Source organism: Taeniopygia guttata, chromosome 16 (assembly GCF_048771995.1).
Source record: "Taeniopygia guttata chromosome 16, bTaeGut7.mat, whole genome shotgun sequence".
Lineage (NCBI taxonomy): Eukaryota > Metazoa > Chordata > Aves > Passeriformes > Estrildidae > Taeniopygia > Taeniopygia guttata.
The window spans coordinates 445,238-472,549 of NC_133041.1; the positions used below are offsets into that span (position 1 = coordinate 445,238).

The following is a 27,312-nucleotide window of genomic DNA, read 5'->3' on the forward strand; positions in this document are numbered from 1 at the left end:
GCCCGGGACGGCTCTGACTCTCCACTTACCAGGCTGAGCCCAGAACCTCGCACAGCGCTAGCCAATCAGAAACTGCGCGGGGGCCAATTTCAGCCAATCAGACCGTTTGTCGCTGATGACTCATCAGTTGCCAGGTGGATCCGCAGCGCCCAGTTCCCCAGGGAGCAGAATTTGAGGAGGGGGGAGGTGACCCTGGAGATGGGGATGATGGGGATGGGGCGTGCGGGGGCAGCTGGGGCCGTATGGTGGCACTGGTGGTGCTGGGAGCCCCCCCGGCCGCGGGGGGAGCGGGGAGCGCAGTGAGAAGGGAGATGGGAGCCCCAAAATTAATGACATGGGGGTCCGGACGCCCAAACGGAGCAGGAAGGGCTTGGAACCCCCAAAACCAAACACGGGGGGTGGGACTGGGGAGTGTGGGAATGATGGAGAAGGACTGGAAGAGCGGGGGAAGAGTGGGACCCCTTTAAATGAGCTGGGAAGCAGCTGTAGACTGGGGGAATGCTGCGGAAGGGGAGGAGAGGGGAGGGAAAGGTGGAGTGGGACTGCGGGGAAGCTGGACTCCAGAATGGTTTGGATGGATGGAGACGAGAGATCTCTGAAGGTTGCTCTTAGAATATCTGGTTTATTAGAGATGGTGAAAGGCCCTGCTTTGGGTCGCCAGAGGCAACGAGTGGCAGGCCCTAGGGAGTGGGGGAAGGGAGAGGCAAGGGGTAGAGAGAGGTAACAGGATGTTCCAGGAGAGGGTGGAGGTTCCAAGAGAGTGTCTGGCTCCTCAGGGACCCCTTATCAGGGGGCTTCAAGGTGGGCTGGAACAAGACTTGGGCCAATGGGGTCACAGACACCTGATGTTTCAGGGGAGGGTTACAGGTGTTGGATGAACCATACATTCTGGGGGGTGAGATAGAACCCCCAGATAGTCCATTTGACCTTTGGACCTATCTGTAGGTAAGGGCATTGTTCAACCAGTAGGGGGGATTGTCTTCATCCTGGCTGTACTATTGTTTTCTACTTGTTCAGTAACTAAGGTTTGGTATCTCAAAACTTGTTACCATCTCAATCTCTGTATTTTCTAAATCTTTTGCCAGGCAATCATATTTATAAGGCTTTCTTGTTTCATCTTCCCCAACATGGGACAAACTGGGCAAGAAAATAAATCCCTGCTCTACAGTCAGACAGAGCAGGGATTTGTTTATTCAGCACTGGGAATGGGGGATCTCTCCAGCAAAAACTCACTTGGTCTATACTAACTCTACAAACACATACATTATACATACATACATACATACATATATATATATATATATAGTATACAGCTATATATAGACAATGGCAGTAACATTTAGTGATATGTACACTAACAATAACAGTGATATTTACACATAGTTCTCAATAATCAGATCTCCTTGAGGTACACACTGTGTTGTTTTATCTTTTTCTATTATCTACTATATGCAACTTGGTCTCTGAGCAAAGACAACCCCACGAATGGGTTTGTCTGTACTCAAGGCAGAATTGATCTAAACTGTCTTCCCTAACAAACTTTTGACATGTACTACTGGGACTAGATGGCCTTTGCTAGATGCTGGTCTCAATTTTTGAAAGATACCCCTACCCAGTCTTTTTAAGGTGGTTTTTAACAGTCTATTGTACTTTTCTACTTTGCTTGCAGTTAGTGCATGGTAGGGGATAGGCTACATCTATACAATGCTATGGTCCCTAGACTAGGTGTTGATAAGGCTGTTCTTGAAATTACTCTCATTGTCTTACTCAATCTTCTTAGGGGTACTATGCTTCTAAAGGACCTGCTTTTCAAGGCTTAGGATGGTGTTACGGGCAATAGCGTGAAGCATAGGGTAGGTCTCTAGCCATCTCACGGTGGCTTCTACTACTGTGAGCACATAGCACTTACTCTGGCATGTTTAGGGCAGTGTGGTGTAGTCAATCTGCTAGGCCTCTCTATACTTATATTTGCACCACCACCCACTATATTATAGGGGCTTCACCTGCTTGGCCTGCTTGATGGCAGCACATGTCTCACAGTCATGGCAGCACAGTCTCACCTGAGACATACTGCCTATGGTTAGGTTACTCTTCGGTCTTGTGCCCGCTTATAGGTGGCATCTGTACCTTGATGACTTGAGGCATCATGAGCCCATCTTGATAGGAACAACTCTTTCTTATGTTGCTAATTTAAGTCTATCTTTGACACTTCTATCTTTGCAGCTTGATCTACCTGCTGATTGTTTTGGTGCTCTTTATTGGTTCTAGTCTTGGGGACATGGGCATCTACATGGTGGACTTTCACAGGTAGTTTCTCTACTTTGGTGTTGCTATCACGCTGGCGTGGTAGTGTGGAGAAGGGATTTAGAAAGGCCTTGGGAGTTGGAAACTGAGGAAAAGATACATTTAGGTATGAGGAAAAGATACATTTATGTATGCCCCATTGTTTCGGGAAAGTTTCGCTTCAGCATCTTTATGCAAACCCCCTTCTCCCCACCCCTGAGCAGTTCCCATTGGACCTGACCCCTGGGGTGGTTCTGATGGGCCCATGCTGAACACTGTCTCTATTGTTTAGACCTTATCTGTTAATTTTGCTGTATAAAACTGTATCTGGGCAGTAGCCCAGGGTCTTTTGTCTCTGCAACTGTTCAGGCAATACAGTCTTTCTGGACTGCATACAACTGACCTCTCTTCGTCTCTTTATCTCGACTCCTTGCGGCGACCGAGGCGCACCGCCGCTCGGACCGTGCAAACCCAGCCGCTGCCTGGTAAGCCCAGTGCAGCGGGACCGCGGCAAACCCCGGTCCCCTGAGGGGACAGCGAGCCGGAGGGGTCCCGGGGGGCCGGGGAGGGACGGGGGACAGCCGCAAGTGACCCCCGAAAGCCGCACTTTGGTAGTGATATTTTTCTACTCATCAGCAGCTTAAATTGGTTTTCCTCTATGTTGCCAATTTACCTTTTTTTAATTTTTCTAGCCAAACCCACAGGGCATTGGCTACTATCTATGAATTAGTGTAAAGGTAAAGCTTTGGCTACTTTTCTCTTTCACTAATGTCTAGGGCCAGTTGAACAATTTTGAGTTCATCAAGTTGGCTTGATCTACCTTCTCCTTCAGTAGCCTCTGAAACTTGTTGTGTGGGGCTCCATATGACTGCTTTCTGCTTTGTTTCATCCCTACAATGCAACAAGAACTATTAGTAAAAAGAGCATAAAGTGTTTCTTTTGTTGGCAGTTGCTTGTATGGTGGAACTTCTTCAGCCTGTGTCACTTGCTCTTGTTCTTCTTCATCTACAAGACCAAAGTTTTCACTTTTTGGCCAATTTGTAATTACCTCTAAAATCTCAGGGCAGTTTAGTTTTCTAATATAGGCACGCCGTGTGATGAGGACCATCTACTTGCTCAGTGTGGCATTGGTGGCATGGTGGGTAGAGGGAACCTTTGCTTTGAACATCCACCGCAGCACCGGTATTTGTGGTGCCAGGAAGAGTTATGCTTCAGTGCTTTTTACCTCTGAGGCAGCTTGAACTCTTTCATAGGCTGCTAAGATTTCCTTCTCTGTTGGAGTGTAGTTGGATTCAGACTCCCTATAGCTTTGACTCTAAAATCTCAGTGGCTGACCTCGAGTCCCATCAGACACCTTCTGCCAAAGGCTCCAGGACAGACCATTGCTCCTGGCGTCAGAGCATAGCATGGTCTTCACATCTGGTCTTGTCTTGATTGGACTATACTAGTGAGATATTAGGAAGTTTTAAGCTTAATAATGGAGCTCTGTGCATTGTATCTTAAGGCTTACAAGCAGGTATTGTATTCAAAACAAGCAAGCATTGTTTTAACCAAAGGTACATGTGTGTAAAGATGTTTGAAGGGGTATTCCACAGACGGATTGGGGTGAATATAAGCGAGATCTCTGTTGGTTGCTCTTGGGGGATGAGGTTTATTCAGGATGCAGAAAGGCCCTGTCTCGTGCTGTGTAGCAGCACGTGGCTGGGTCTGAGGAGATGGGGGAGGGGAGAGACAAAGAGGGGAGCAGGGACTCCCGGAGGAAGTTCCAGGAGGAGAGGGGAAGATCCAAGAGGGTGTCCGACCCCCCAGAGACCCCTTATCAAGGGGGGCTCCAAGGTGGGCTGGAACAGGACCTCGGCCAATGGGGTCACAGACACCTGATGGTTCAGGGGAGGGTTACAGGTGTGGGGTGAACCATACATTCTGGGGGGTGAGATGGAACAGTCCATTTGGCTTTTGGACCCCTCTGTAGGTGAGGGTGTTTGTCCAGCCAGTGGGGGTGTTATATTCATCCTGGCTGTACTATTGTGGTTCTTAATCATATTTATCTGCCCTTCCCAACATCTCCTCTGTTTTCACTGAACCATTTGAAATACTAAATATTGACTTAACAACTATTTTTTGCACACTTGGAGGTGTACAGGGTATTGCTACTAAAACTATACTTACTACTACTGGAACAGTCAAGCTTATTTTACAGAGTTCCTTTAGCTAAGGTGCAAGGCTCAAACCATTAAGTAAACTGTGTAGCTGCTATGGGCTAATTGTTACCAAATCACTGATTATAGTAGGGGAGGCATTGTCAGAGCTGTCTGGGAAAGGTCTTATAATTAAGTGGGTTGAAAAAGGTTTGTTAGGGTTTGTGTTAGATATATAGGTGGTCTTAGAGCTTGCAGGCTTGGCTAAAGCTACCCAGGCATTTGTCTTTGGTTGAATTACAAGTAAAACTTCAATACAAAAACTGAAACAGAAGAACAAAAGCAACATGTACGCATATAAACGATAAAAAGTCCATTTTTCTCTCGAGCTGTTTCTGGCAGGTCATTTTCTCTTGATGACCCAGCGTAGTTCTGGTCTGGGTGCTGGCTTCTTGGCTTGTACTTGCAGAAGTACTGCTTGGTCTGGGGGTGCCAGCGGATTTTGGTGCGTGGTAGGGCTTCACATTCTTTGCTGGGACCCACTGGAGTCCTTGGTCTGTAGAAACACAAGCAAAATCTTTCCCCCATGTTAGAAGCCTGTGTGGACCTTGTATATGTCCTGAATCTAAGATTTTGAGTAAAGCTGGGGGGTGCCCTTTTATTTTTACTTTTTTGGTGTTCAGGAAATGTCTATAAATGGGGGGGGCGAGGCTCTCCTGCAGAGCTACTTAGAAAATTGTGAGCATACAGAGCCTTTTTCAATTTCCTTTGAGGTGCAGCCTGCTCTACTCCCCCTTTCTTTCGATTCAAAATGCGTTTTAAGGTTTGGTGTGTTTTTTCTATGGTACCTTTTAACAGTGGTTTAAAATAGGAAAAGAAGATACCACTGTCCTTGATTGCTGTGAGGACTTCTTTCACCTCCTGAGATGGGACAGCTGTTTGCTGGCTGAATACCACTGGCATGGCTTGGGGATGCAGACTGTCCTCTTTGCGGCTATCATATTCGATTTCAAGGCAGTTTGTCAGTTGAAGATTGTTAGCACTTTGCTGAGAATTTGGTGAGATTGGGATAGAAAGGTTAGGGTTTGCAGAGGTAAAATAGTTCTCTGTCTGTCCTTTATTTGTCAAAGCTGCTGTCACATTGTTTCCTTCTCCCTCTCGCTGCATGGTTTCTGTCATAAGCTGCGGTGGGGAGCTGCTTGTGCGGGAGGCAGGGGCTGCCGTCAGCTGAGGCAGAAGAGCAGGAGGGGTGGAGCTCGTCGGCAGCAGCACTTGTGAAGAGCCGGCGTGAGCGGGAGGATACTCCATAGCTGTGGCTTTAGGTGCAGCTGTAGAATGTAGATTCGGCGGAGGGAGGGATGCGGAGGGATATGGTGATAGGGTCGGCAAACCAGGAAATGCTGCCAGCGGGAGCGGCTGGGGTTTAGCCAGAACCGTGGGCTGTGGCGCTGCAGTGGAGGGGGGTGGGGAGGTCAGGTTTACGGCCTCCGAGGGGGCTGGCCGCGAGTCCGGGAGTGGGGGGGGGGGGCGGCAGGGGCACGGCGCTGGGTCCCGGGGCATCTCCAGAAGGTGCGGGGGGTGCTGGGTTTGCGGCCGCGGGGGCGGGTTTCGGGTGGCTCGGGGGGGGAGGCGTGGCTGCGGTAGGGAGGGGTTCTGGGTGGCTCGGGAGGGAAGAGGTGGAAGCAAGGGCAGGGTCTGGGCTGTGTGAGGGGGAGGGTGTGGCCACGGGAGTGGGGGCCGCCCGCCCCAGAGCCGCGGTATGGCCGGCGTGGTCGCCAGGGAGGGGGGTTTCCGGGCGGCTCGGTGGGGTGGCCGCGGCGGCGAGCGCGTGCAGCACCTGCAAAATAGCTGTTGTTTGAGTTTGTAGAAGTTCGGCTATAGTAGCCACCATAGCCGGGACAGGCAATGCTGGGGGGCTGGGCGGGGAAGAGGCGGGGCCCGCAGAGTGGGTCGGGGGGGAAGAGGTGGCCGCAAGGGCAGGGAGGGGAGGCGTGTCCGCGGCAGGGAGGGATTCCGGATGGCTCGGGAGGGGAGGCGTGGCCACGGGAGTGGGGGCCAATCGCTCGGAAGCCACCGCATGGCCGGCGTGGTCGCCTGGGCGGGGGGTTCCGGGCGGCTCGGCGGGGATTGCGGGGCTGCGGCAGGGAGGGGTTTGGCTGTTATCAACGGCTTTTGAGAAGCGCAGAGCTCTGCTAATGTCATGTACACAGGAAGTAGTCTGCAAGCGTAGGGATCGCGCCGTGAAATATCATTAAAAAGTCTATGTCCCACGGACTCCCAAAAGTCTCCATAAAACACAGCAGAGTGCTCGGCATTTGGAAAATTAAGTAAGATCCATTCTAGGAGGTTTCTTAGTTCTTTCTTAGACAGGGTACTGTTATGGCTACGTAAAAGGTGGTTAAGTTGCTTATAGAGATCTCGATCAGAAGCAGAGTGGGATTGTCCCATTTTTAAACCAGTGTGGCTCACCTCGGTGTCGCAGAAGCGGGGTCCTCCGTCGGGTTCCAACGTACACTCCAGTCGGTGCTGAGGACCCTCCGGGGGGTCTCCTCAGAGCTCCGGAGTTGGGCATCACTCAGGGACAGCTTCCGGTGCTCGGGAGCTCCAAACCCCCCTCAGAGCTTCAGCGCGGGCAGTGCTAAGCAGTGCTTGCCTTTTGCTCTCTGCACATGGCAGCGTGCCACGGCAAGTCTCCTAAAGCCTTAGGTCGCCGCCGAATCGCGGTGGTCGCCTGTGCTCAGAGACATAACGGGCAGAAATCCTCGAAGGGCTCCAAAAACTCGCTACTTGGTAACGAGTTGCGGTGCTCGAGGATTGCCTCGGCAATTTTTAAAGAGCTCTGGCTTCAGCATTGCCTAGCAGCAAAATGCCGTGCTCACGACAGCGATGGTGAGGAAATACGTGGTTATTTAGTTACTGTCCATGGAAAGGTGTCCTACAGGTAGAAAAGCTGGGAAGGCATCCAGACGGGTGTGGTTGCAGGTCACCGTGGATTCATATCCGAAGTTGGGCGCCAGTCTGTAAAGACGTTCGATGGGGGTTCCACGGACGGATTTGGGGTGAATATAAGCGAGATCTCTGCTGGTTGCTCTTGGGGGATGAGGTTTATTCAGGATGCATTGTGGCCTTGCCTCATGCTGTGTAGCAGCACGTGGCTGGGCCTGAGGTGATGGGGGAGGGGAGAGACAAAGAGGGGAGCAGGGACTCCCGGAGGAAGTTCCAGGAGGAGAGGGGAAGATCCAAGAGGGTGTCCGACCCCCCAGAGACCCCTTATCAAGGGGGGCTCCAAGGTGGGCTGGAACAGGACCTCGGCCAATGGGGTCACAGACACCTGATGTTTGAGGGGAGGGTTACAGGTGTGGGGTGAACCATACATTCTGGGGGGGTGAGATGGAACAGTCCATTTGGCTTTTGGACCCCTCTGTAGGTGAGGGTGATTGCCCAGCCAGTAGGGGGCGTTATATTCGTCCTGGCTGTACTATTGTGGTTCTCAATCATATTTATCTACCCTTCCCAACACATGTGCTTATGTTGGATAGCTGGATAGAACTACTGTCAATATGCTTTTGCTTTGTGTGATTGGTCAAAAAGCTTTTAAAATAAGTTGTAACATTAAGTTCTTGATCTGCTGCCTGGGATGTGAGCTGCTGGCATCTTCCCATTGTCATAACCATGTAATGAGACTGAAACTAAAAAATAAACAGCTGGAGATGCGTTCCTCAGCAGTCCCCTCCCGTTCGTGATTTGTACATAGCCCCTGGCCAGCGATAAATGATGCTCCTCTGTGAGGACAACGGTTAGACTAGAGGAATAAAAAACAAGATTGTGGACAGCACGATTAGCAGAGGCCCAGGTTGTTAACAGGGTTGGACAACACTCCTGGATTGAGGGATGCCCAAGAAAATCTGGGGTTGGCCAATAACATTTTGAGACTTTACAATACCCATGGATGGATATTAACAAGTGACTTGAAAGTAAAAGGTACCTTCTTGTTGTCTTCTTGTGAGTGAGAATTAGTGAGATAATAAAGAAATAAAAGTGAGCGAGTGTGAATGAATGAAAGTATATGTGATATAGATTGTTGTTTTAAAGTTTATTTTCTGGAGGAAGGTGGATTGTATTATACTAATGAAGATAATGGATTTTCTATGCTGTGAAGAGTGGGAGGTGTTTAAGCTGTCAGGGGAATGGTTTGGAGCAGAGACGTGCAGGTGGGGCCCTGGGGAAATGAGGGTCCCAGAGAAAGGGCCTGGGACCCCTGGAAATGCTGCCTCTCCCTGTCTCCAGTTTCTCAGTTCATGTCAGGAGCTCCAGTCTCCCTACCTGTATCAGCTTCTCTGCTTCTGTCAGGAACTCCAGCCCTCCCCATCCATTCCTGTCCCCACCATGACTCTAGAGCCGCCTGCTCCTGCTCCTACCTCTGCTTCTTTGTTGATTCTGGCTTTCCTCCTAACTTCGTCCTTTTATTGGTTCCAGCCTCACTGCCATCCCCTGCTCTTGTCTCTGCTCTCTCAGTGATTTCAGCTCCCGCTGTATCTATGGGAGAGGTTCAGGAGGGGAGCAGAGCCCCACTGTGGTCAGGGTCTCAGGAAGGGACTAGGAATGCCTATTGCTGCTGCAGTGGTGGAGAACACCCTCACTTAGAGGGAGACTTGGAGGTGCTTCAGGGGGAGTGCCCTGTGAAGGAGTGGAAAGATCATAGGCTATGTTTACTGGGGGAAGAATGCCATCTGGAGCCTTTGGTAACTTGGGAAGCAGGCCCCCAAAAGGAAGTATTGGAATTTGTGGTTGATTCTGGGGCAGAGAGAACTTGTGTGGTGGAGATTTCAGGGAGATATGATATAGGTAGTGACACAGTGGAAGAGGAAGAGGCAGAGAGAAAAAAGTTAAAAATCCCTGCCATTGAAGATGGAGTAATTAAAGAGGAGACTGGAATAGGAATAGATGTCTTGCTGGTTCCTGGAGCAGACATCAGCTTGTTGGGGAGAAACTTGCAGATGCAACTGGAAATGGGGGTTGTATCATAAGAGGAGAGAGCTGTGGACTTACTTTTAGAGATAAACTAGTTGTGTGTACACCTCATGCAGTCCAAAGTGTGTTAATTCAGAGGAAAAAAAAAGCGGTGGGGGTGTGGGGGGTGGGAAACAAAGAAGAAAAAAATGAAAAAAGAAAAAGAGAGGTTGAAAAAGATAAAAAGGGTGGCTAACAGATTAGGATTTTGGAATGTGGAATAATGGTAACTTGGTACTGGAGGAGGACAGGAGTTTGAATACAATTTCTGTATGAAGAGCAGGGAGGTGTCTTAACACATGGTTGTTTGGAGGTTGTTCAGTGCTGAACTGGGATTCAGGAAGATCTAGCAGAAAAGCCCTCCTTGAAGGGAAAAGAAAATATGCTGATGGTTTGCCCAGATGCTTACAAAATAAAAAGAATGTCAGGGAAACCTGGGGATGCCAGGTTGGGGCTTATCAAGTTTAGGAGGTGTTTGGCCACTCTCGAGCGAGCGACAAGGTCTCAGGGGGCTGTGGCAGGAGCTGATTAATGTGGGTGACCTGGCGCAGCAACTTCCAGTGTTTGCCCACGCGGTGGAGGCGGCGCAGAGCGCGGTTTGCGTGAGACGCTGCTGGGGGTTGGGGGCTGGCTCGGTTGTGCCAGGGTCCCGGAGGATGCGAGGTTGCCGGATGACCTTGTCGGCCCGGCAGTGGTGCTGGGCATGGATTGTGCGGGTTTGCCGCTGAGGAGAAGGCTGGCTCAGGCTGGCTCAGCGGCGGAGCTGCTGGGGGTGCCTCCCAGACTGCCGAGGCCCCGAGTCCAGGATGGCAGCGTCAGCCCCAGTAGGTGGGTCGAAGGGGAGAGAGAGAGGGCAAGAGGAAGGCAAGGCACACCCCCAGGGTCCCCGCGCACGTGGCTGTCTGCGAATCCTGCCTGCTCCCGCTAGGGCCGGGTCCTTCCTTGCTAAGGCTGCTGCAGTGCAGTGGCGGCAGCGGGGGAGGGGCGAGAGACAGCGTTGAAAGCGACGCTGCGAAGAGAGGGAGAGGGACCAGCGCAAGCGATAAGGGGAATAGGTCTGTGATGCTAAAAGAGTTAAACATTGCCCAGAGGGTAAAAAGCAATAGATGTGATTCACCTTGTGTCAAAATCGGCCTGGCCTTTCTTGTTTAACTAACTGTAGCTCATAGAAGAATTTGCCTCTGAAGCTGTTAGCACAGCTGGATACAAGAAGAAGAGGCAGCTGTGGAAAAAAGCTTCTTTCTAAACCCAAAATATTTTGGGGAATGTTGGCACAGTATTGTAGTCCTTTTGTCACTGTCCCTGTACTATTGAGAAGTCCTTTTCAGGTACTTCTGAAGCAGCAATCTGAGGGAAAGAGGGTGGATTCATGCCAGCAGACTCAAAGGACCTGCAAAGAAACCTGAGAAATTGACTATATAATCGTTAAAACTGAAAATCATGGACAAAGACCCTCTAACTAATTAAAGTTAGAAAGTGGTGTATTTATTACACTGTGTTATGGGTAATAAACTTAATTTGCGCCATTCCTTGTATGGAATATATAATGTTAAATACTTGTTAGATTATACCTCGTTTGTACTAGCCTCCCCCAGAAGCCAGGGAATCTCAGAAAAACGGAAAGCTGGACAAGACAAACGCAGGTCTGAACCAATGTGGTTTATCAAGCGTTCTCCGTTTATTCAAGATAAGGTGGTAGTTTATATAAGCTTCTACATAGTTTACAAAAACAAAGACACTCTGATTGGTAGGCTAACATTGTTTACCTTTTCCTTAAAACGGCCTACACCTTACACTATAAAACCTATACTAATTCACACCCAGACAACCCAGTGGTCCCCATCACACCTTAAGACTATTTCTATCTGCGCCACAAGCTCTGAATTTCTAACTGCGTCAGAGGCTTGAAGGCCCACAAGGCCCAAATCTGAGGCCTGGACTGGAGTAGCTCAAATCTCATAACTCATGTCCTCTTTCTCTCAAAGATGCTGCAACAATTCCCTCTTTTTCTTTTTGAGCTACTCAGGCTGGAGTGAAGGCGCGATGAACTAATTTTTGCACACACTGTAAAAAACACAGTATAACAATTAAAATAACTATAAAGATAAAAAGAAGTACAATACCAAAACAAATTAAGTCTTTGACCCAGCCAGAAAAACCTAAAGAATTGAGCCAGTTATCAAATGGAGTGTCCACTACGGTAAGTTTTTTCATGTTGTCCTTCAATTGCGTTAACTGTTTATAAATCGGTTGAGAATGGTCAGACAAATTCATGCAGCACATGCCTTCAAATTCTTCGTACCCATGTCCTTGTGCTAAAAGAAGGAAATCAATTGCAGCTCTGTTTTGTAGAACCGCATGACGGGTATCGTCTACATCTGCAGCAAGCTCACTTATCAATTTAGATGTGATATTAATTTGTTTTCCTGTCTAGCAGGCTAAAGTTCTCAATTGTGTGAGCGCTTTTGATGAGGCGACTCCTGGGGCGAAAAGTGAGGCTACTACTACAGAAGCACACCCCCCACAATGACACTATATCTTTACAATTGGGGTCCATTTGCAGAACACTGCGTTTGGCTCGTTGAGCCTTCTGAGGCAATTCGAGAACCTGATGTATGGTGGGAAAAAAAAAGTGTCAACCTACCGATATAACATGGGCCTCCCCTAGCATTTTGAGGGACTGCTGACCAGGCTCGGTCCCCACAAATGAGGAAGGTTCCTGGGGGCAGTTTTCCTGCACCACCTCTTGGCGGTGTCACAGATTGAGTCGAATTGTTACAATATTCTGAATAGTTGTAATACAATGGTGATCTGGGAGACAACCAAGTGTCGTCATCTGTCAATTTTCCATTTTCTTGAGTTGGTTTGGTAGCATAAGATCCAAATATTAAACAATAATTTCCTGGGACAGAACCCAAAAGATCAAATTCTTGAAGACTGTCATCAGTAAATTTAAGGTTTTGCACAAATGCAACAGCTTGTGCTCCCAGAGTGCTATTTAGATTTATTTGAGCTCGGGTCCAAGTTTTGAACTCTGCCATGGGACCCAACGAGACTCCAATTTAACAAGTACGAAAAGGGGGTTAGACGGTGTGGCTAACAACAGGCAGAATTAATCTTGCCTAGTTTGTTTGGCCCACCCAAGTGATCCACATATTTTCTCTCCTGTCAGTGTCAAGGATTCCAGATACTTCAACAACCAAAACACTGCTTAATAAAAACATTGAGGCCCACCACGTATTTCTCAGGTTTTTGAATGCCCTGTTTAACATGAAAGAAACAAACTTAATTCTAAACATAAACTATAACTTCTAATAAACTAACTTCTGATAAATCTAACTTCACACCTCTGATATTTCAACTTATTTCTCTGTACTCTACAAACTTAATTTTCATCAGAATTGGATTCATCACAGGATGTTCCAGGCAAACTGTTGTCATTGACGTTGTTATCACCACGGGTTGGTATCTTTTTCATCTATTTTTAAAATTCTGTTTCTGCCTTTTCGTATCAATGCAGCAAAAGCATCTGTCCTGCCCAGACGTCTTGGTTGGACGGGTAAAAACACTCACTCAAGCAGGATTGCTGTTGATCCACGTTGGGACCTCCCTCTTTTTCTTTTGCCATTGAAAGACAATGGCAAGATGAACAGAAAAATCACAGGCATTACTAAAACTTACTAAAACTTAGCAAAAAATTCTAGAACATCATTAAAAACACACTTACAAAAAAAAAAAAAAAACCCAAAGCCCACGATCTTCTGTGGGTGAAACACAAATCTTTGCACAATCCACTTTTGCTGTACATCTTCTGATCCACTTGTGGAGAGATCAGTTGCTCTCTTGCAATTAATAAGTTCCACATTCTTCACTGAAATCCATCCAGATTCTGCACCTGTTAAAACACAAACAAACCCAACACCCCCACAGGGACTGGAGGGTCCTCTCTCAATTCTGTTCCCTAAAACTTGCATGAAGAAATGGAAATATCAACATCTTTGTTAAAAACATGAAAAAACATCAAAAACAAAACAATGCACATAGTAAAGGAACTAACAACAAATAAAAATCAATCAGATAATACACAATCAATATTACATATAAAATCACAGTTACCAAGTGCTACACTATCAAGTTGTCATCCCAGAGTCTGCCGCAGCTGACAAACCTTGAAACAACAGAGATTTGAATAAAACATGTCCGGATCATGTCTCTCCAAAACTCTCTTTGAGGCTCAGCTGTCCTACATGGTCAAATTGCCAAGCCAAAAGGACTTGAATACTTTTTGATGCAGAAAACACCTGGGTCAGTCACACCATCCACGTAGAGCCAGAGCTTGGCCAGAGCTCGAACTCTAATTGGAGGATATGTTTAAAACAAAAGTCTTAGAAATAACAGTTATAAGTAAAAAACCTTATTATTAAAAATTTATCAAACCATCAAATAATTGAACCTGTCTAAAATTTCTTTCAAGACAAAAATTCTCTAAATACAACAAACCTTTTCTTTAGAGATCTGAAAATTTGAACTCTGAAATCTTGAACCAAAATTTGGACAATAAATTTTTAAAAGAAAATGAATTGCAGCTGCATAAAAGATTGGATAAAGAAAACACATGAGTAGTTAGAAAATCAAACACACAGGATCCTGAAAAACACATCTTGCAATCAATCACCTAAAAAGACAATAAAACATATGAAAACTGACTGTAAATATTAAAACAACACCTCAATACCTTAACATCTTAATAATAATTCTTATCACAAAAATCAGACAACTTACATTATATGATCAACCTATCAACAAGAAATGTTTAAAATAGTTTAAGACAATTTTTTCAAAGCATTCATATAACATTAGTAACAATCACTACTTATCATTACCTACAAAACTTGACAATCATCATTTATCTTATTATCTATAAAGCTCAAAAATCATAATTACCTATATTATTATCTATAAAAACTCAAAAACAGAAATTGTGAACTCAATACCAACATTCCATCTGACTGATTTTTCTCAAATCTTTGTTTTCAGAGACATTTTTGGCAATTAAATCATTATTAACATTTCTATTTTTTTACAGTGATTTTCATCCACATTGTATTTGAAATAACATTGATTTGCATAATGTTCATCCTTTTTGGTATCCTGGAAAACAATCGGTACTGCTATACTTTTTCATTACGTCTTCTGTCTCCTTGTATTGTTGCTTGATAAAGCAGCTGCAATGATGTGTCCTTGTTGTTGAATTGCATCCTGGATTGCAGCTGTGAATGCTGCAGCTTGGTTGCTTTGTTCTGCGCGTGTGGCTCTGACAAACATCTCATCGACTGGACAGCTTTGAGGAAGGGTGGCTACGATGGTTCTTGTGTGTGGGTTAGGATTTTCAAAAGCAAGGGATCAGAATAAATGTTCCTGAACGTCTGGTGGCACGTCAGGTGCGTCCTTCAAAGCAGCTGACAGCCTATCAATAAATTATCCAAATGGTTCAGTGGCTTCTTGCTTTATGGTCGCATAGGATGCTAACTTTTTCTTGTCTGGTACCAAAAGCAAAGCTTGATGGGCCAATTGCTGTGACAATTGATGCATTTCAACGGGAAAGGTAAGTTGTACCTGATTGGTTGCATATGGTCCCTGCCTAGTCAGCATATCTGGCTGGACTCCATAAAAGGGGGTCCCCTACATTTGTGTGTTTGTTGGCCTCTTCAATTGCCAATCGCCTCCATTCCCTTTCAAACATGAGAAACTGGGAAGGTGTCAGGAGCAGGGATGCAATATTAGATGAATCACCGGGACAAAGCACATCTGCTGTGAATATATACTGAATGATGTTCCTGGCTGCTTCTGATCTGATCCCATAAGTGGTGACTGTCTGCTTAGCTGATTGTAGGATTTTCCAGTCATGGGGCTCCCAGATGGCATTCCCATTAGACACTATAACAGGACAAGCCAGGGAGCTGGCAGCCTTCCAGTCACTGTCTAAAAGAGCATCCTTCACAACTGACGCCCATCGTGACTGCAATGGATTTTTTAAAACTGCTGGCAATGCCAATTGCTGGCCAGTGGGAGGTTCCCCTGGTTGAGCCTGACGATTTGAAAGGGTGGCAAGGTGGGCTATTTTTTTCTGTAACATATTTGGTCTTTGTATCTTGTTCTGTGATCGCTTGTCCCTGCTACAATAGACAACAGGAAGGTCTGGCTCTGAGTCGTCAGAATCTGAACTTGGTGGGAGTGGGCAGCGCAGCGCTACCGTGGTGGAGTGGGAACTGGCATTTTCAGGGCTCTGCTCTGGTGTTGTTTGGGTGGCTGCTTCTGCCATTCCGCTAGCATTGGGGTGCCCAGCCTCCCCAAGCCGCGCTGGGTTGTTCGCCGCCGCCGCACCGCCGCAGGTGGGTACCGCCGAGCCGCGCCTCTGCGCCTGCACGCACCCGCGGCAGCTGCCGTGGCCGCTGCGGGGAGGTGAGGGGCCAGCGCCGCCTCGCTCCCTTCTCCGCCCTGGTCTCTGCCTTGATCTCCGCCCCTGAGTTCCTCCTCCTGACTCAGCCCTGTTTCGTCACCAACTCCGCCTGCCTCCTCAGGTGTCTCCCCGCCTCCCGAGGGACCCAACGGGGCCCCTTCCGGGTTTGCCTCACTCTGCGGAACCGCCGAGCTGTTAACATCTGCTGCTTGCGAGCACGCTTCCGCCCTGGCCATGCATCCGGTCTGTCCCGTGTCAGCCAGCCCCACTCCTGGCTCTGCGCTTCCCTCCAAACGAGCTACAAAATCCCTGACAGAGAGACTGACTGGAGCTTTCTGCCCTCGCACTGGCCGCATATTACAAACATTAAAGAATTTTTCAACCCGAGATGGCTTCTGAACTTCTGTCTGTTCTGATGTGGGTTGCTCAAATGCCTGAACCGCGGCTTCCGCTGCTTTTTTCTCCGCAAGCATGCTTTGCAGGGTATGTAAAACTTTTCTCCAAATGTCTCCATGCTCCAATAGTGTTTTCTTGTCTTTTCCGCCCTCTATCACTGCGTCCCAAAGCAGCTGCCCCAGCTCTTGCCATTCGATTTCACTAAAAATCGGCGAAGGCTTTTGCAGCTTGCCTCTGCTTCTTGCCCACAGGACCAACTGTTCTAAATTGGCTTCTTTAACTTTTTCAGCTCTCTTTGAGAGAATATGAAAGAGCAGCCGCACTGAAGCTTGCAAATCCCCATCCATGGTGAACTTTTCACCCTCTCTCTCTCTCCGCGGCTTACCTCCAACCTCTGCAGGTTGCTTCGCTCTCGCTTTTCTTCGGCAAGGCAGCACCCCGCTCCAGCTTCCCGGCCCCGGCCACGTCCACACCCACCGTTCAGGTCCTTTGTGAACGCTGAGGTCTTCCCACTGCTCCAACGGACTCTCGCAAACAAACAACAATGCAAAGAGTCTTTTTCTTCCCGTTGGGAAACGGCCCAATTCGGAGTTTGGAGACTTCTGCTCCGTTCCACCTGATCCCCGTTCACAAAAAGTGAACTTGGGATCCCGGCCACGTCGCCATGAGGTGATTTGGACCTGAATTTTCGTCGCGCGACTCAAACTCGGCTCCCCGTTACTCTAAAAGTAATTTGGGAGCCTTTTCGGAGCCTCCTGAGTCCCTGGTCGGGCGCCACTAGAAGCCACGGAATCTCAGAAAAACGGAAAGCTGGACAAGACAAATGCAGGTCTGAACCAATGTGGTTAATCAAGCGTTCTCCGTTTATTCAAGATAAGGTGGTAGTTTATATAAGCTTCTACATAGTTCACAAAAACAAAGACACTCTGATTGGTAGGCTAACATTGTTTACCTTTTCCTTAAAACGGCCTACACCTTACACTATAAAACCTATACTAATTCACACCCAGACAACCCAGTGGTCCCCATCACACCTTAAGACTATTTCTATCTGCGCCACAAGCTCTGAATTTCTAACTGCGTCAGAGGCTTGAAGGCCCACAAGGCCCAAATCTGAGGCCTAGACTGGAGTAGCTCAAATCTCATAACTCATGTCCTCTTTCTCTCAAAGATGCTGCAACTTCCCCCCCCCCCACCTTCTCCCCTCCGAGACTGGATGTATGTTGGAAACTGATTTACAAGTAAGAAGATAGGGCTCGCCAGGAGATGGGCCATGTCTGGAAAGCTACGGGAGACCCCAGGTGCTGATCATCGCGTGAACGACCCGAGATTGATATCTTGGAGATCCCCGGACAGATACATGTGAATGCAGCGTTCCCGTAAATTTCATCAAGGGATTCAACAACTCCGACACTGAATTATTCTCCCTCATCTCCAAAAAAGAAAATCTTATTAACATATGGACTCTAAATAGAAGGAAAGGACTGATTGCTGAAATCTTGGCCTCAGGCAGAATTTTCCCTATAAAACTCGATTGTACCAGAATGGAGGTGTGTGGGCATGGAGGAAAACCTCCGCTGAGGCTGACTCCTTGTTGCACACCCAGGGCTGACCCCGGGCTCGGCTCTGTTCTTTCCTTGTGGCTGGCTAGATAGAATTTGATTGCAAAATAAATATTTTATTTTTCATATTAATTTGGCTGGACAAATTTTCATTTATAACACACTGGCAGGCGGCACGGGGTGAAGGTTCATTACCAAAACACGTGACCAAGGCACAAGGATTTTTGCCTTCTATTTATTTGCCAAAATAATATATATGCATAACTCTAGCACCTCCCATCCCCACTTTGTATTAAAATGAGGTTATTAGTCATTCTTGTGTGTGCAGTTCTCTTGAATTGGGTCAGTGGTCTCGAACTGGATCAGTGGTCCCATGGATGAATTCAGGAAGGTCTTCATCAGGTCTCTGTGACCCTCTGGCATGATCCAAGGCCCCCTGCTTCGTGATGGATTGACATAGAGTCCAGGTGGTTGGCATCATTCTACTCGTTTCAATATGTTCCTATAATGGTTCACTTGCTCCACTTCCTTCTATAAGTGAGCTCAGAATATAACAATTAGCTTTAGTTTAAACATCTACTAATCATTAACTTATCATTGGTGTATCTAACTTCAATATAAATTGGTTCTAACCCTCAGCTAAAATCTTAAATTTTTAAAATTATGTTTCACTATCACATCTAAACCATGTGATACCAAATTGACTTTCAAACAGGGATTGGGTGGTAATGGTTTGGGAAGAGCCAAATGATCCAAGACACGTACAAAGAATCACAGCTAATTGGGAAATAAGGTCAAGCTTACATCAGTGGTTTCAAGTGCTGCCTGGACAAGTCCCGAGATGCCTCTGATACCTTCCTTGGGGAGGAATACTTCCACTTCTAACAGGAGGATCAGGATTGTTTTGGTTCTCATTTTCTGTGACATATAAAGAAGAGGAGGAATTACAATTTCCATCAGTGCCATACCATATACCCTGTCTGATTCATCCTAATACTGGACACACTAGCTGGGTTGTATGTAAATGTTTAAATTGTGGGAAAAATTGGTACTGTAGTTCACAAAATTGACCCTTTCATTGCAGGAAGTGTTGAGTACCAAATCTATCCCCCATCCAGACAGAACTCAAAGCAACTGACAAAACTTTGCTTTGTGGGTGGGAATTACTAGTGCCTGTTGAATGGGAGATACCTGAGGAATGGTGGGAAACCACAGTTAAGGAGTGTCAAAAACTATTTGCCTGGTAATTAGCAAAAAGGACATTACAAGGATATAGAGGGCAAGCCTAGGTTGGCCGCTGTACTTGCCATTGAGAAGATCATATACACCTGCTATGGGTAGCAACCTCATAGGCAGGGAAGGTAGGGGTATAAGACATACCAGACCTCTGTTATTCCTTTTTCTATCACTCATTCATTGTCTTTTCCCTTTTGGGATACAGGCAAGCTCGTGTCACAAATGCTGCTGAAAGCATTACATGGAAAGAAACCAAAGTTCCTTTTTTATTACACACACCCATGTCAACAGTCACTGTTATAACCCATCCAAATTAAGTACCTGTAAAATGGGGAAAAATATTGACTTGTAAGAAACTTAGGAAAAAGTGGTAATAGACTGGGAATTGAATGTCTGAAAGGAGAGAGATGGATTTATTTCACATTTGACCTTAGAGATACAGTCCAAGGTTTGGTAAAAGAACAATTAATAAACAGAAAGGTAAAACCAGCATACTGTATCGGCCCTAAATTATATGCTGAATTGTATTATAAGACTCCAAACAGTTACAGAGATGCTAACAAACAAAGTTGCTTGGGCATTGGAATTAATATAAAGTCACCAAAGCCAAACAAAAACTGTGGTGTATCAGAAAAGTTTTGGCTTTAGACTATTTATTGGCTAAAGAAGGGGGTGTTTGTGGAAAGCTTATAATAAATCAGATTGTTGAAAATAGATGACAATAGGGATGTCATCCTGAAAAAAGCAAAATATATCAGAAAAATAACCCAGGTACTGGTCGAAAATTGGGAAAGTGTTAAAAACTAGCTGGTGGGGTAAAGTATTTGGGAATAGATTGGTGGAAGAAATTAGGCTTCTTCCATTTATGTGTTACAACTGGTTTAATATTTCTTCCTTGTTTAATCTCCTGTTTTCGAGTAATTCGAGTAATTACCAGCATAGTCCAAAGAATGGAAGTGGACAAGAAATATTGCTCAAGCCAAATTATTTATAGAGAATAAAAGGAGGGAATGTTATAGATACATATTATAATACTGGCTTTTTGCAAATATTGAAATGGATTTTATAACTGTAGTGTTAAAGTAACTTTGCTATAAATATATAATTTTTATTTCTGTTGTTAATTAAGCTTAGATATAGTAGTGAAATAGCTAATATAAGTATGCTTGTGTTAAAATGCCTACTTGGATGGGATAAAATCCAATGAACTGGATGATGAAGATACTTGCTACAGATCTGCCAACTACTAACACTCACTGTCTGAAGATAATGTGGGCTGGGGCCAAAACTGAAGATGATAAAAAAGGACAAAGACCACAACCAAGGAATATGCATACTCTAAAAAGGTGGAACCAAGGAGGAGCCATGGTAAACAGTTCTTGGGACATGTAAACTAGATTGGGGAAAAGTTTTCTATGCAGAAGAGTCTATGAATATGCAATAGGCTGATGTAAGGGAGAAGGTATTTAAGGGGGCTCCCTGAAGGTAACAGGGTGGTCTTGGCTGAGTGCCAAGATGCACCCGTCCATAATAACCTTTGCTCTATGGTCCTTTTCTCCTATTGTCCTTTATTAAACTTTTTAAATTTTCACAGGAGAGTGAACGTGTTTTTCACACACATGCACAGTTGGATCCAAGGGCCTGGCAGGTAACAGCTCCATGCATCTCTTAGCAACCAGTGGCAAAGCAAACCAGATTGTTTTTCTCCTGCCTGTAGCTCTGATCAGGGACCATTAGAAGGGAAAACACAGCTCTTGTGCTGGAGCTGAGCTGGAGACCTGGTCTGCCAAGCACTACTGGGCTCCATCCAACTAATTTTCTGCTTGTCTGACTGACATCTAGGACCCTGTGCAGAACAGTGAAAGCCTGGTCTGGCCCCCAGGGAAGGACAAGGAGCCCCTGGAGAAGCTGTACCAGGTGATGCTGCTACTGGAAACACCAAGGACGACCTCAAGGATGACAATCTTTTCCTTGACCTGACTGCTGGCAAGCTGAAGACTGACTTCAGTTCCAGCACCTTCTTCAAAGACATATCCACACCCAATTTGCAGGTGAGTCCACAGCCAGGGGGATGCTCCCAGATCGTCATGGCATGGCCTGGCTGGGCACCAGAAGTTCCCCCTTTTGCTGGGGCAGATGCAACAAATTCTTCAGTTGGCTGCCAAGCTGCTTTTTGGCAGGGCTCAGTGGGATGTAATGAAATGGGAGTCAGCTCCTGGTCCTGCCAACAGCACCTGCTGTGCTTGGGGCTGGGGGCAGACAGCCCGACCAAAGCAAAGCCCCATGGGGGAGCAGAAGTGGGACTCCAAAAGCCATACACTGGCTCCTTTGTTTTGTAGGTGAGGAAGGGCTTGGACTTTTCCACTCTGCTTGTCCCAGACTGCACAACAGCAATGTCACAGGGGTGCTGTGAGAGGTTATGGTGTCATTCAGAGCTGCTCTGCAGCCCTCGGCTGTCCTCACTGTTGTGTTGCACCTCTTTTTCCCTTGTCCCTCCAGCAGGATGAGCTCTGTGACTGCTCTTTACCTTCCTGACTCTTCCCATCCCCCTACCTCAGTGAGATTTAGGCTGTAGCTGGTTTGTCTCCTGTGGCCCAGCAGTGCCATCCCTTCTGTGGGGAGCTCCAGCCCCAGAGCCCAGTGCACAGCAGTGTGAGCTGGGCTGAAGCAGCTGTGCTGCACCCCTGGCTTGGCTGTTTGTGGGAACTAAATCCTGCCTGTGTGCAGTTCTCCCTGCAGGATAGCCAGGATCCTGCTGCATCCCCTGCAGCCTGGGGTAGAGGATGGTCCCAGAGCAACTGCCAGAGATGAGGTTCCTGGGCTGTGGCTCCAGCCAGCATTTGCAAGTGTTGTGTTCTCGTCTCCTGAACCTTGTGGGGAGAACAACCTGTTCTGCTAGGCCAGCATTGCCCCTCTATGCAGGAACAAGGCTGAAGGGCTTTCCCATTCCAGAGGAGCTGGCGTTGAGCCTTGACAGGACCTGGCAGGGCTGGAGCCAGATCTCACCCCTTTCTGGGACTCGCTGCCCACCCATCCCCACTGCACTTCTTTATCCAGGACCAAATGGGTCTGTCTGTGCAAAGGGCTCTTAGATGTTTCTGTGTCCATGGATAGGGAACAAACATGAAGATGGAAAGTGTTACACGAAGCACTCTCCATCCTTTCTATACAAAAACCATCTCTGCACACCCCATGTAGAGCTCTAAGAAAAATCTATGGAGGGACAGAGATTTCCCACACACCTCTAACTCTGGCAGCACTTCCCTCATGAGAGGTGACCTGTGGGTTTTTTTCCCAGCTCTGTGTACAGAGTAGCTGTCCAAGAGCTGAAGGGAGCAGCATTTAGAAACAGTTTCAAGAATTCTGGGCAGGAAAGGGAGCCGATGGCCATTCCTGGAACTTGCAGTGTTCATCAGGAGGGAGTGCTGGTTCTTTAGGAATAAGGAGCAATGGAGACAGAAGAGTTTGGAAAAATCCCAGCTCTGCATGGATTTGTGCAAAGAAGGGAGCAGCAGAAATTCTTTGTGTCTGGTTTTGTGGACACAAGGTCCAAGGAGCTGTGGTGGCAGAGGGCGACAGGGCTGGTGACAGGTGAAGTCCTGTTTCATGACATCCCAGAGTGGCACAGAACAAAGCTCCAAGCACCCACAGTCACACTGATGATGTCTCTGTGATGCTGCACATCCTTTAGGAAAAGCTACTGTCCCACAGCTTGTTGGAAATACTTCAGGTCTAAGTTTCAAACTGCAATATTTTTACACTCGACACAGTCATGCTAGAGGTGACTGGGAGTGGCTAAGAGCAACTAGAATCATGCTGCAATCTGCTGAGACCAACTGGAAGTGAGTGGAAACACTGGGGGTAAGTGGGATATACTGGGAGAGACTGGGAATAATTGAGGTTATAAAGCAACCTTAAAGGGAGTTACTGGAATAATGCTGGGAGTATCTGGGAGTGACTGGAAGCATACTGGGTTATTGGGAGCTGGGAACAAATGGCATCATACTGAGAGTGACCGTGCTCATACTGGAATTATACTGGGAGGGACTGGAGTCATAGTGGGAATAATCATACTGGAGGTGACCAGAACCATATTAGGGGTGAATGAGAACCTGGAACCATGCTGGGATCACAGTGGTATGATACTGGGAGTGACTGGGATCATAGTGGGAATTACTAGGACCATAATAGTTGTGACTGGGAACCATAAGGCCCATTCTGAGAGTTACCTGAGCCCTCTCTGGGTAGAATTAGGTGAACTGGCTCAGCTGGGCTCAGGGTTGTTCCACCCCAGGGCTGCCCTGGATTTCATTGCTGCCTCAGCCCCACAGAGCCTTAGGGACACAGGAGAGGCAGGGAACATGGAACAGACAGAGAACATGGCATGGCCAAGGGCCACTGCTCAACAGCAGTTTGGGCTGTTGAGTACAGGCTGTTGCCCTTGTGGTCCCAGAAAATGACAAGCAAAAATAATCCTAATAAAGCTCCTTTCCTCCACCCCTCCCTCTTTCCCAGGCTTTACTTTATCCCCAACTCCCTCCCCTTCCTCCTCATCACTGGTGCAAGGAGAATGGAAGAGGGGGTTATGGTCACTTCATACTGCTGTTTCCCCAACAGAGAGAGGAGTCCTTGTCCTGCTCCAGGGTGGGGTCCCTTCCATGGGGTCAGTCCTCCACAGACTTCTCCCCTTAAACTCCTCCCAGTTTGCCTCTTTACGACCTGCTCCAGAGTGCAGGTTTTGATTGATTTTTTTTTTTTTTTTTTTGCACAATCATTGGTTTTCACTTTAGCAAATGGACTTATCTCAGCAGACAGAGTTTCAGCAAACAGACTCATCCCGACCTGCAAGTTGTTTGCCAGCTAAAGTTTAAACAAATACAAACAACAGAGACTCAGTACCACATTGTGTGGGGTTAACACCAGCTGGTGGTGGATCTCTGTTAAGAGGGAGGTTTCAGGTGGAATTCAGGATTTCTGTATCCTTCTGGACTTCACTGGGGTGTCTCTGCAGGTGGCTGCAGATGGAGAATTTCATCTCAGAGCACCTGTCACTGCTGATCCTGTGGGAGTTCGTGTAGGCGCAGTGGCCATTGCCCTGGATGTCAAACCTGTATCAACAATAAAGTTAGAGCTCATGGGACACAGCTGGGATGGGAGGGATTCCCATTTCCAGAGAGATTAAGAGTGCTGCAGGAGCAGAGACCAACCTTTCCAGCAAAGTCCCCATGAAGAACCCAAACTACCTTCCACTCCTCCCTCAATGGTTTTCATGTTCTTGGTCCCAGGGGATTCATCCACGGATGTCCCCAGGCCCTCATCAGCATCTGCATCCCACAAATCCATGGGTTGTATCTGAATGCTTTGGCACAACTAGGGAAAGTAGTGTTTGATTGCTCCCACCTCAACAGATCTATATGTACTTCTGCTTCCAGCATCCATTACCCTGCCCCATCTCAGCCCAGGTCATAGTTTTGTTCTTCAGAAGATGGGACGTACAGGGCATTGAAGAGGGAGCCATTGAGCCATTTCCAAGGTCCAGAACCTTCCCTCCAGAGACCAACCCAGAACTCCATGAAGTTCCCATAGCGCAGGAGGAAACGCTGGAAATGGGGAAAGCAAGGATCACAGGTACCTCCATGCTATTCTCTTCAGGCAATTTCCTAATCTGCTCTTCAAAGGCTGTTCCACACCACCTCCTCAGGGGTTTGTTTCTCTTACCAGCTCCTCCCTGGTGTCAATGGTGGCCAGGTGGGCTTGGCGGGAGAGGCAGGAGTGCTGACTCCCTTCCCAGTCCACTTCCTCCTCCAGAAAGTAAAAGCACTTGTTCCCAAAGCCGATCCCACTCTCCAGGCAGCTGGGCAGGGTGGGAGCTGAGCAGGGTGGGTGTTTCTTAGCTGAAAACAAGCAAACATGCGCAAGTGACTCATGCTGGGGGGGCTTCTCCAGGAAGGAGACTTTTGGGTGGTTCCTGCACCCTCAGCCACTTACCTGCCAGTGTGAGGATGGCGACAGTAAGAAGCAGCACCACAGCGAGCACAGTGACCGCAATGGTCACCTTTCTGTCATTGGTGCATCTGAGGCTGAAATCTTGGGACAAAACACGTGGGAAGGGCATGAAGAGCACCCTCTGTTCTCCCAGCTCTCACATTTCCCTTATGGGTAACTTCAACATCTTCCAACACAGCCCCAAAACACATTGGAGGCTCCCAGTCGGGCACAAGCTCAGTCTAGGGGGCATCCCAGTGCTGTCATTGGCTTCCAAGGATTTTTGAGTCTGCCCAACCTCCCTGCATCACCTCTATGCCCCCTTCCACCACAAAATGAGCACCATCCCCCAGACCCTCAGCTTGCAAACACTGACAGTTCTTACTCCCCCTCCCACAACGCCTTTGACCATTTTAGCTTCCCCCAACACACTGAGCCATATCTTGAAACAACATCCCCATAACCAAACTGGGGCTTACTGGTCCTTCCCTCTGCTCTCTGCTGCAGCAGCTCCATCACAGCAGCTGAGTCTCCACCTGTGCAAACAAAGTGAATTCCAGCTCACACTCAGAACTGGGGAGTGGTAAAGTCCTGATTTGAGATATTTTCCTCCTAGGACAGTCAGGCACTGTTGTTCCTTTGCCAGGTTTATGTTTGCAGCAGGAAGGAAAACATAATTTCAGCTTCCAAAAAACCAGGACTTGCTTGGTTTTTTCAACTCTGCTTCAACCTCAGCCAACTCCTGCTGGCTGTGGGTGTCCTGAAATGGTGTTTCTCGAGGACCTACACAAGTCCAGAGGGATTTTCAGCCCCAGCCCCCACTCCAGGCCACCCAGGCCACCCAGGGCACCCCACCCTGCGCAGGGCAGCTTGTGAAGCTTCTGGAGCAGGGGATGGTGCCTCTGTACCTTCTTCACAAGGGACTTCTGCCATTCCCGGCGCCACAGAGGGGACAGGGACACCCTCCAGGGACAAGAGTGTCCCTCACCTCCTCCTGCCACGAAGTGATCTTGGACAACACTCCAAGCTCACAGGGCCCAACCAGGTCCTGCTCCCTCCTAGGGCTTTACTAGGATGCTCCTGTGATCCTAAAACAAAAACACAAAAAGCTGATAATCCTCCCATCCTCCTGGGTAGTCACAGCTCTCCTCAGCAAAGCAAAGCTTGTCCCACAGGAACAATCTGCTGAATATTTATAAGGAAAAAAAAAAATCAGGGAAACAGAACAATGGTTGACTGACACAGACTGGAAATACCTGTGGATGCTGCTGTCAAGTGACTGGCAACTGAAAAGAGTTTCTATAGTTATTACAACTATGTAAATCACTCACATCAATGCCCAGCAGATGTTTTTGTCATCATTGTAAATTAAATTATTACCAGCCCCTGCACCTGGTACTTCTCCCAGGTAAATATTTTCCATATGAGAACCACCTGCCTGTGTCTACAAAGGTAAGACATCCAAGAGGATGTTTTTTTCCCCTCCAGATGCTTGAATTTTGGTTTAATTGATGTGGTGTTTTGTTACTGTCTCCAACCCCCCACCCAATTCCTCCTGCTCCAGGCTGCAGCTTGGGGCATTTTGGGGTGAAAAACTGGTGGGGGAGGAAGAGGTGGGAAAAGGAGATGGAGGCACAGAAATTTCTCTCCCTCCAATCTTTTCCCCTCATTTCTTCTCTCTCAGATTTCTTGAGTCCCACCCACTCACACACCTGTTTTGGATCAAAGCAGCTGCTTCAGGAAATTCTGCAGAGTGGGGAGGCATCAGCTCACAAACCCTCTCCCAGGGACACCTCTGGCCCCTTCACCCACAGGCCACAAGTGCCATGGATGATCTAGGGGTAATGGAACCTAGCAGCCTTCCCGTACAGAGACATTTCCCACTCCTGGGCACAGCCTCTGCTCCACAGAAAGGCTCCAACTCCCTTCCAGAACAAGAGTTAAAATAAACTCTCTCTGGGCTTGGAAGCAGAAGAATGATGCAGGTTTTTCCTCTCCTCCCCCATACCTGCAAAGGGGCAAGAGGGAGCAGAGCTGGGGAGGGCAGAAGTGGAGCTGGGGCCAGGGATCTCTCCCCTGCAGCAGTGCAGGGACACACCTGTGTCTTCTCAGGGTGGCTTTGCTCACATGAAGTTGCATCAAGGGGTGTGAGGGCCCCCAAATACTAACACATCGCAATGGCACTGCTGCAAGAGCTAGAACGGGCTAGAAGAAAAAACCCAATAAAATCACTGAAAACCAC

The 27,312-nt window shown here is 47.5% G+C and overlaps 1 protein-coding gene, 1 long non-coding RNA gene and 1 pseudogene across 6 annotated transcripts in view; 2 read left to right on the forward strand and 1 right to left on the reverse strand.

Moving 5' to 3' along the window:
• LOC140685189 (uncharacterized) lies at positions 1 to 27,260 on the forward strand. Of its 2 annotated transcripts, XR_012058470.1 has the most exons (4): positions 1 to 134; positions 20,928 to 21,136; positions 24,518 to 24,713; positions 26,755 to 27,260. It is a non-coding gene; the product is annotated as an uncharacterized lncRNA (long non-coding RNA). The 2 variants fall into 2 exon arrangements; XR_012058469.1 differs by lacking the exon at positions 1 to 134 and having other exon boundaries at positions 18,756 to 21,136; positions 26,755 to 27,236.
• LOC140685172 (uncharacterized) overlaps positions 1 to 27,312 on the forward strand; it is a 655,070-nt pseudogene that overhangs the window by 101,191 nt on the left and 526,567 nt on the right.
• LOC115491912 (C-type lectin domain family 2 member E) overlaps positions 18,071 to 27,312 on the reverse strand; it is a 10,964-nt gene continuing 1,722 nt past the window's right edge. Inside the window, exons 2-7 of one of the 4 annotated variants that reach the window (XM_030260367.4) lie at positions 25,979 to 26,158; positions 25,550 to 25,606; positions 25,074 to 25,172; positions 24,804 to 24,979; positions 18,654 to 18,767; positions 18,071 to 18,380 (exon numbers count right to left, since the gene is read on the reverse strand). In XM_030260367.4, coding sequence (XP_030116227.2) covers positions 18,327 to 18,380; positions 18,654 to 18,767; positions 24,804 to 24,979; positions 25,074 to 25,172; positions 25,550 to 25,606; positions 25,979 to 26,003 — 525 coding nt within the window. In that variant the 5' untranslated portion in view covers positions 26,004 to 26,158 and the 3' untranslated portion in view covers positions 18,071 to 18,326. Of the gene's footprint in view, positions 18,381 to 18,653; positions 18,768 to 23,920; positions 24,194 to 24,581; positions 24,686 to 24,803; positions 24,980 to 25,073; positions 25,173 to 25,549; positions 25,607 to 25,978; positions 26,159 to 27,312 lie in introns of those variants that run through there. The other 3 variants (XM_030260366.4, XM_030260364.4, XM_041713417.2) reach the window with 3 other exon arrangements.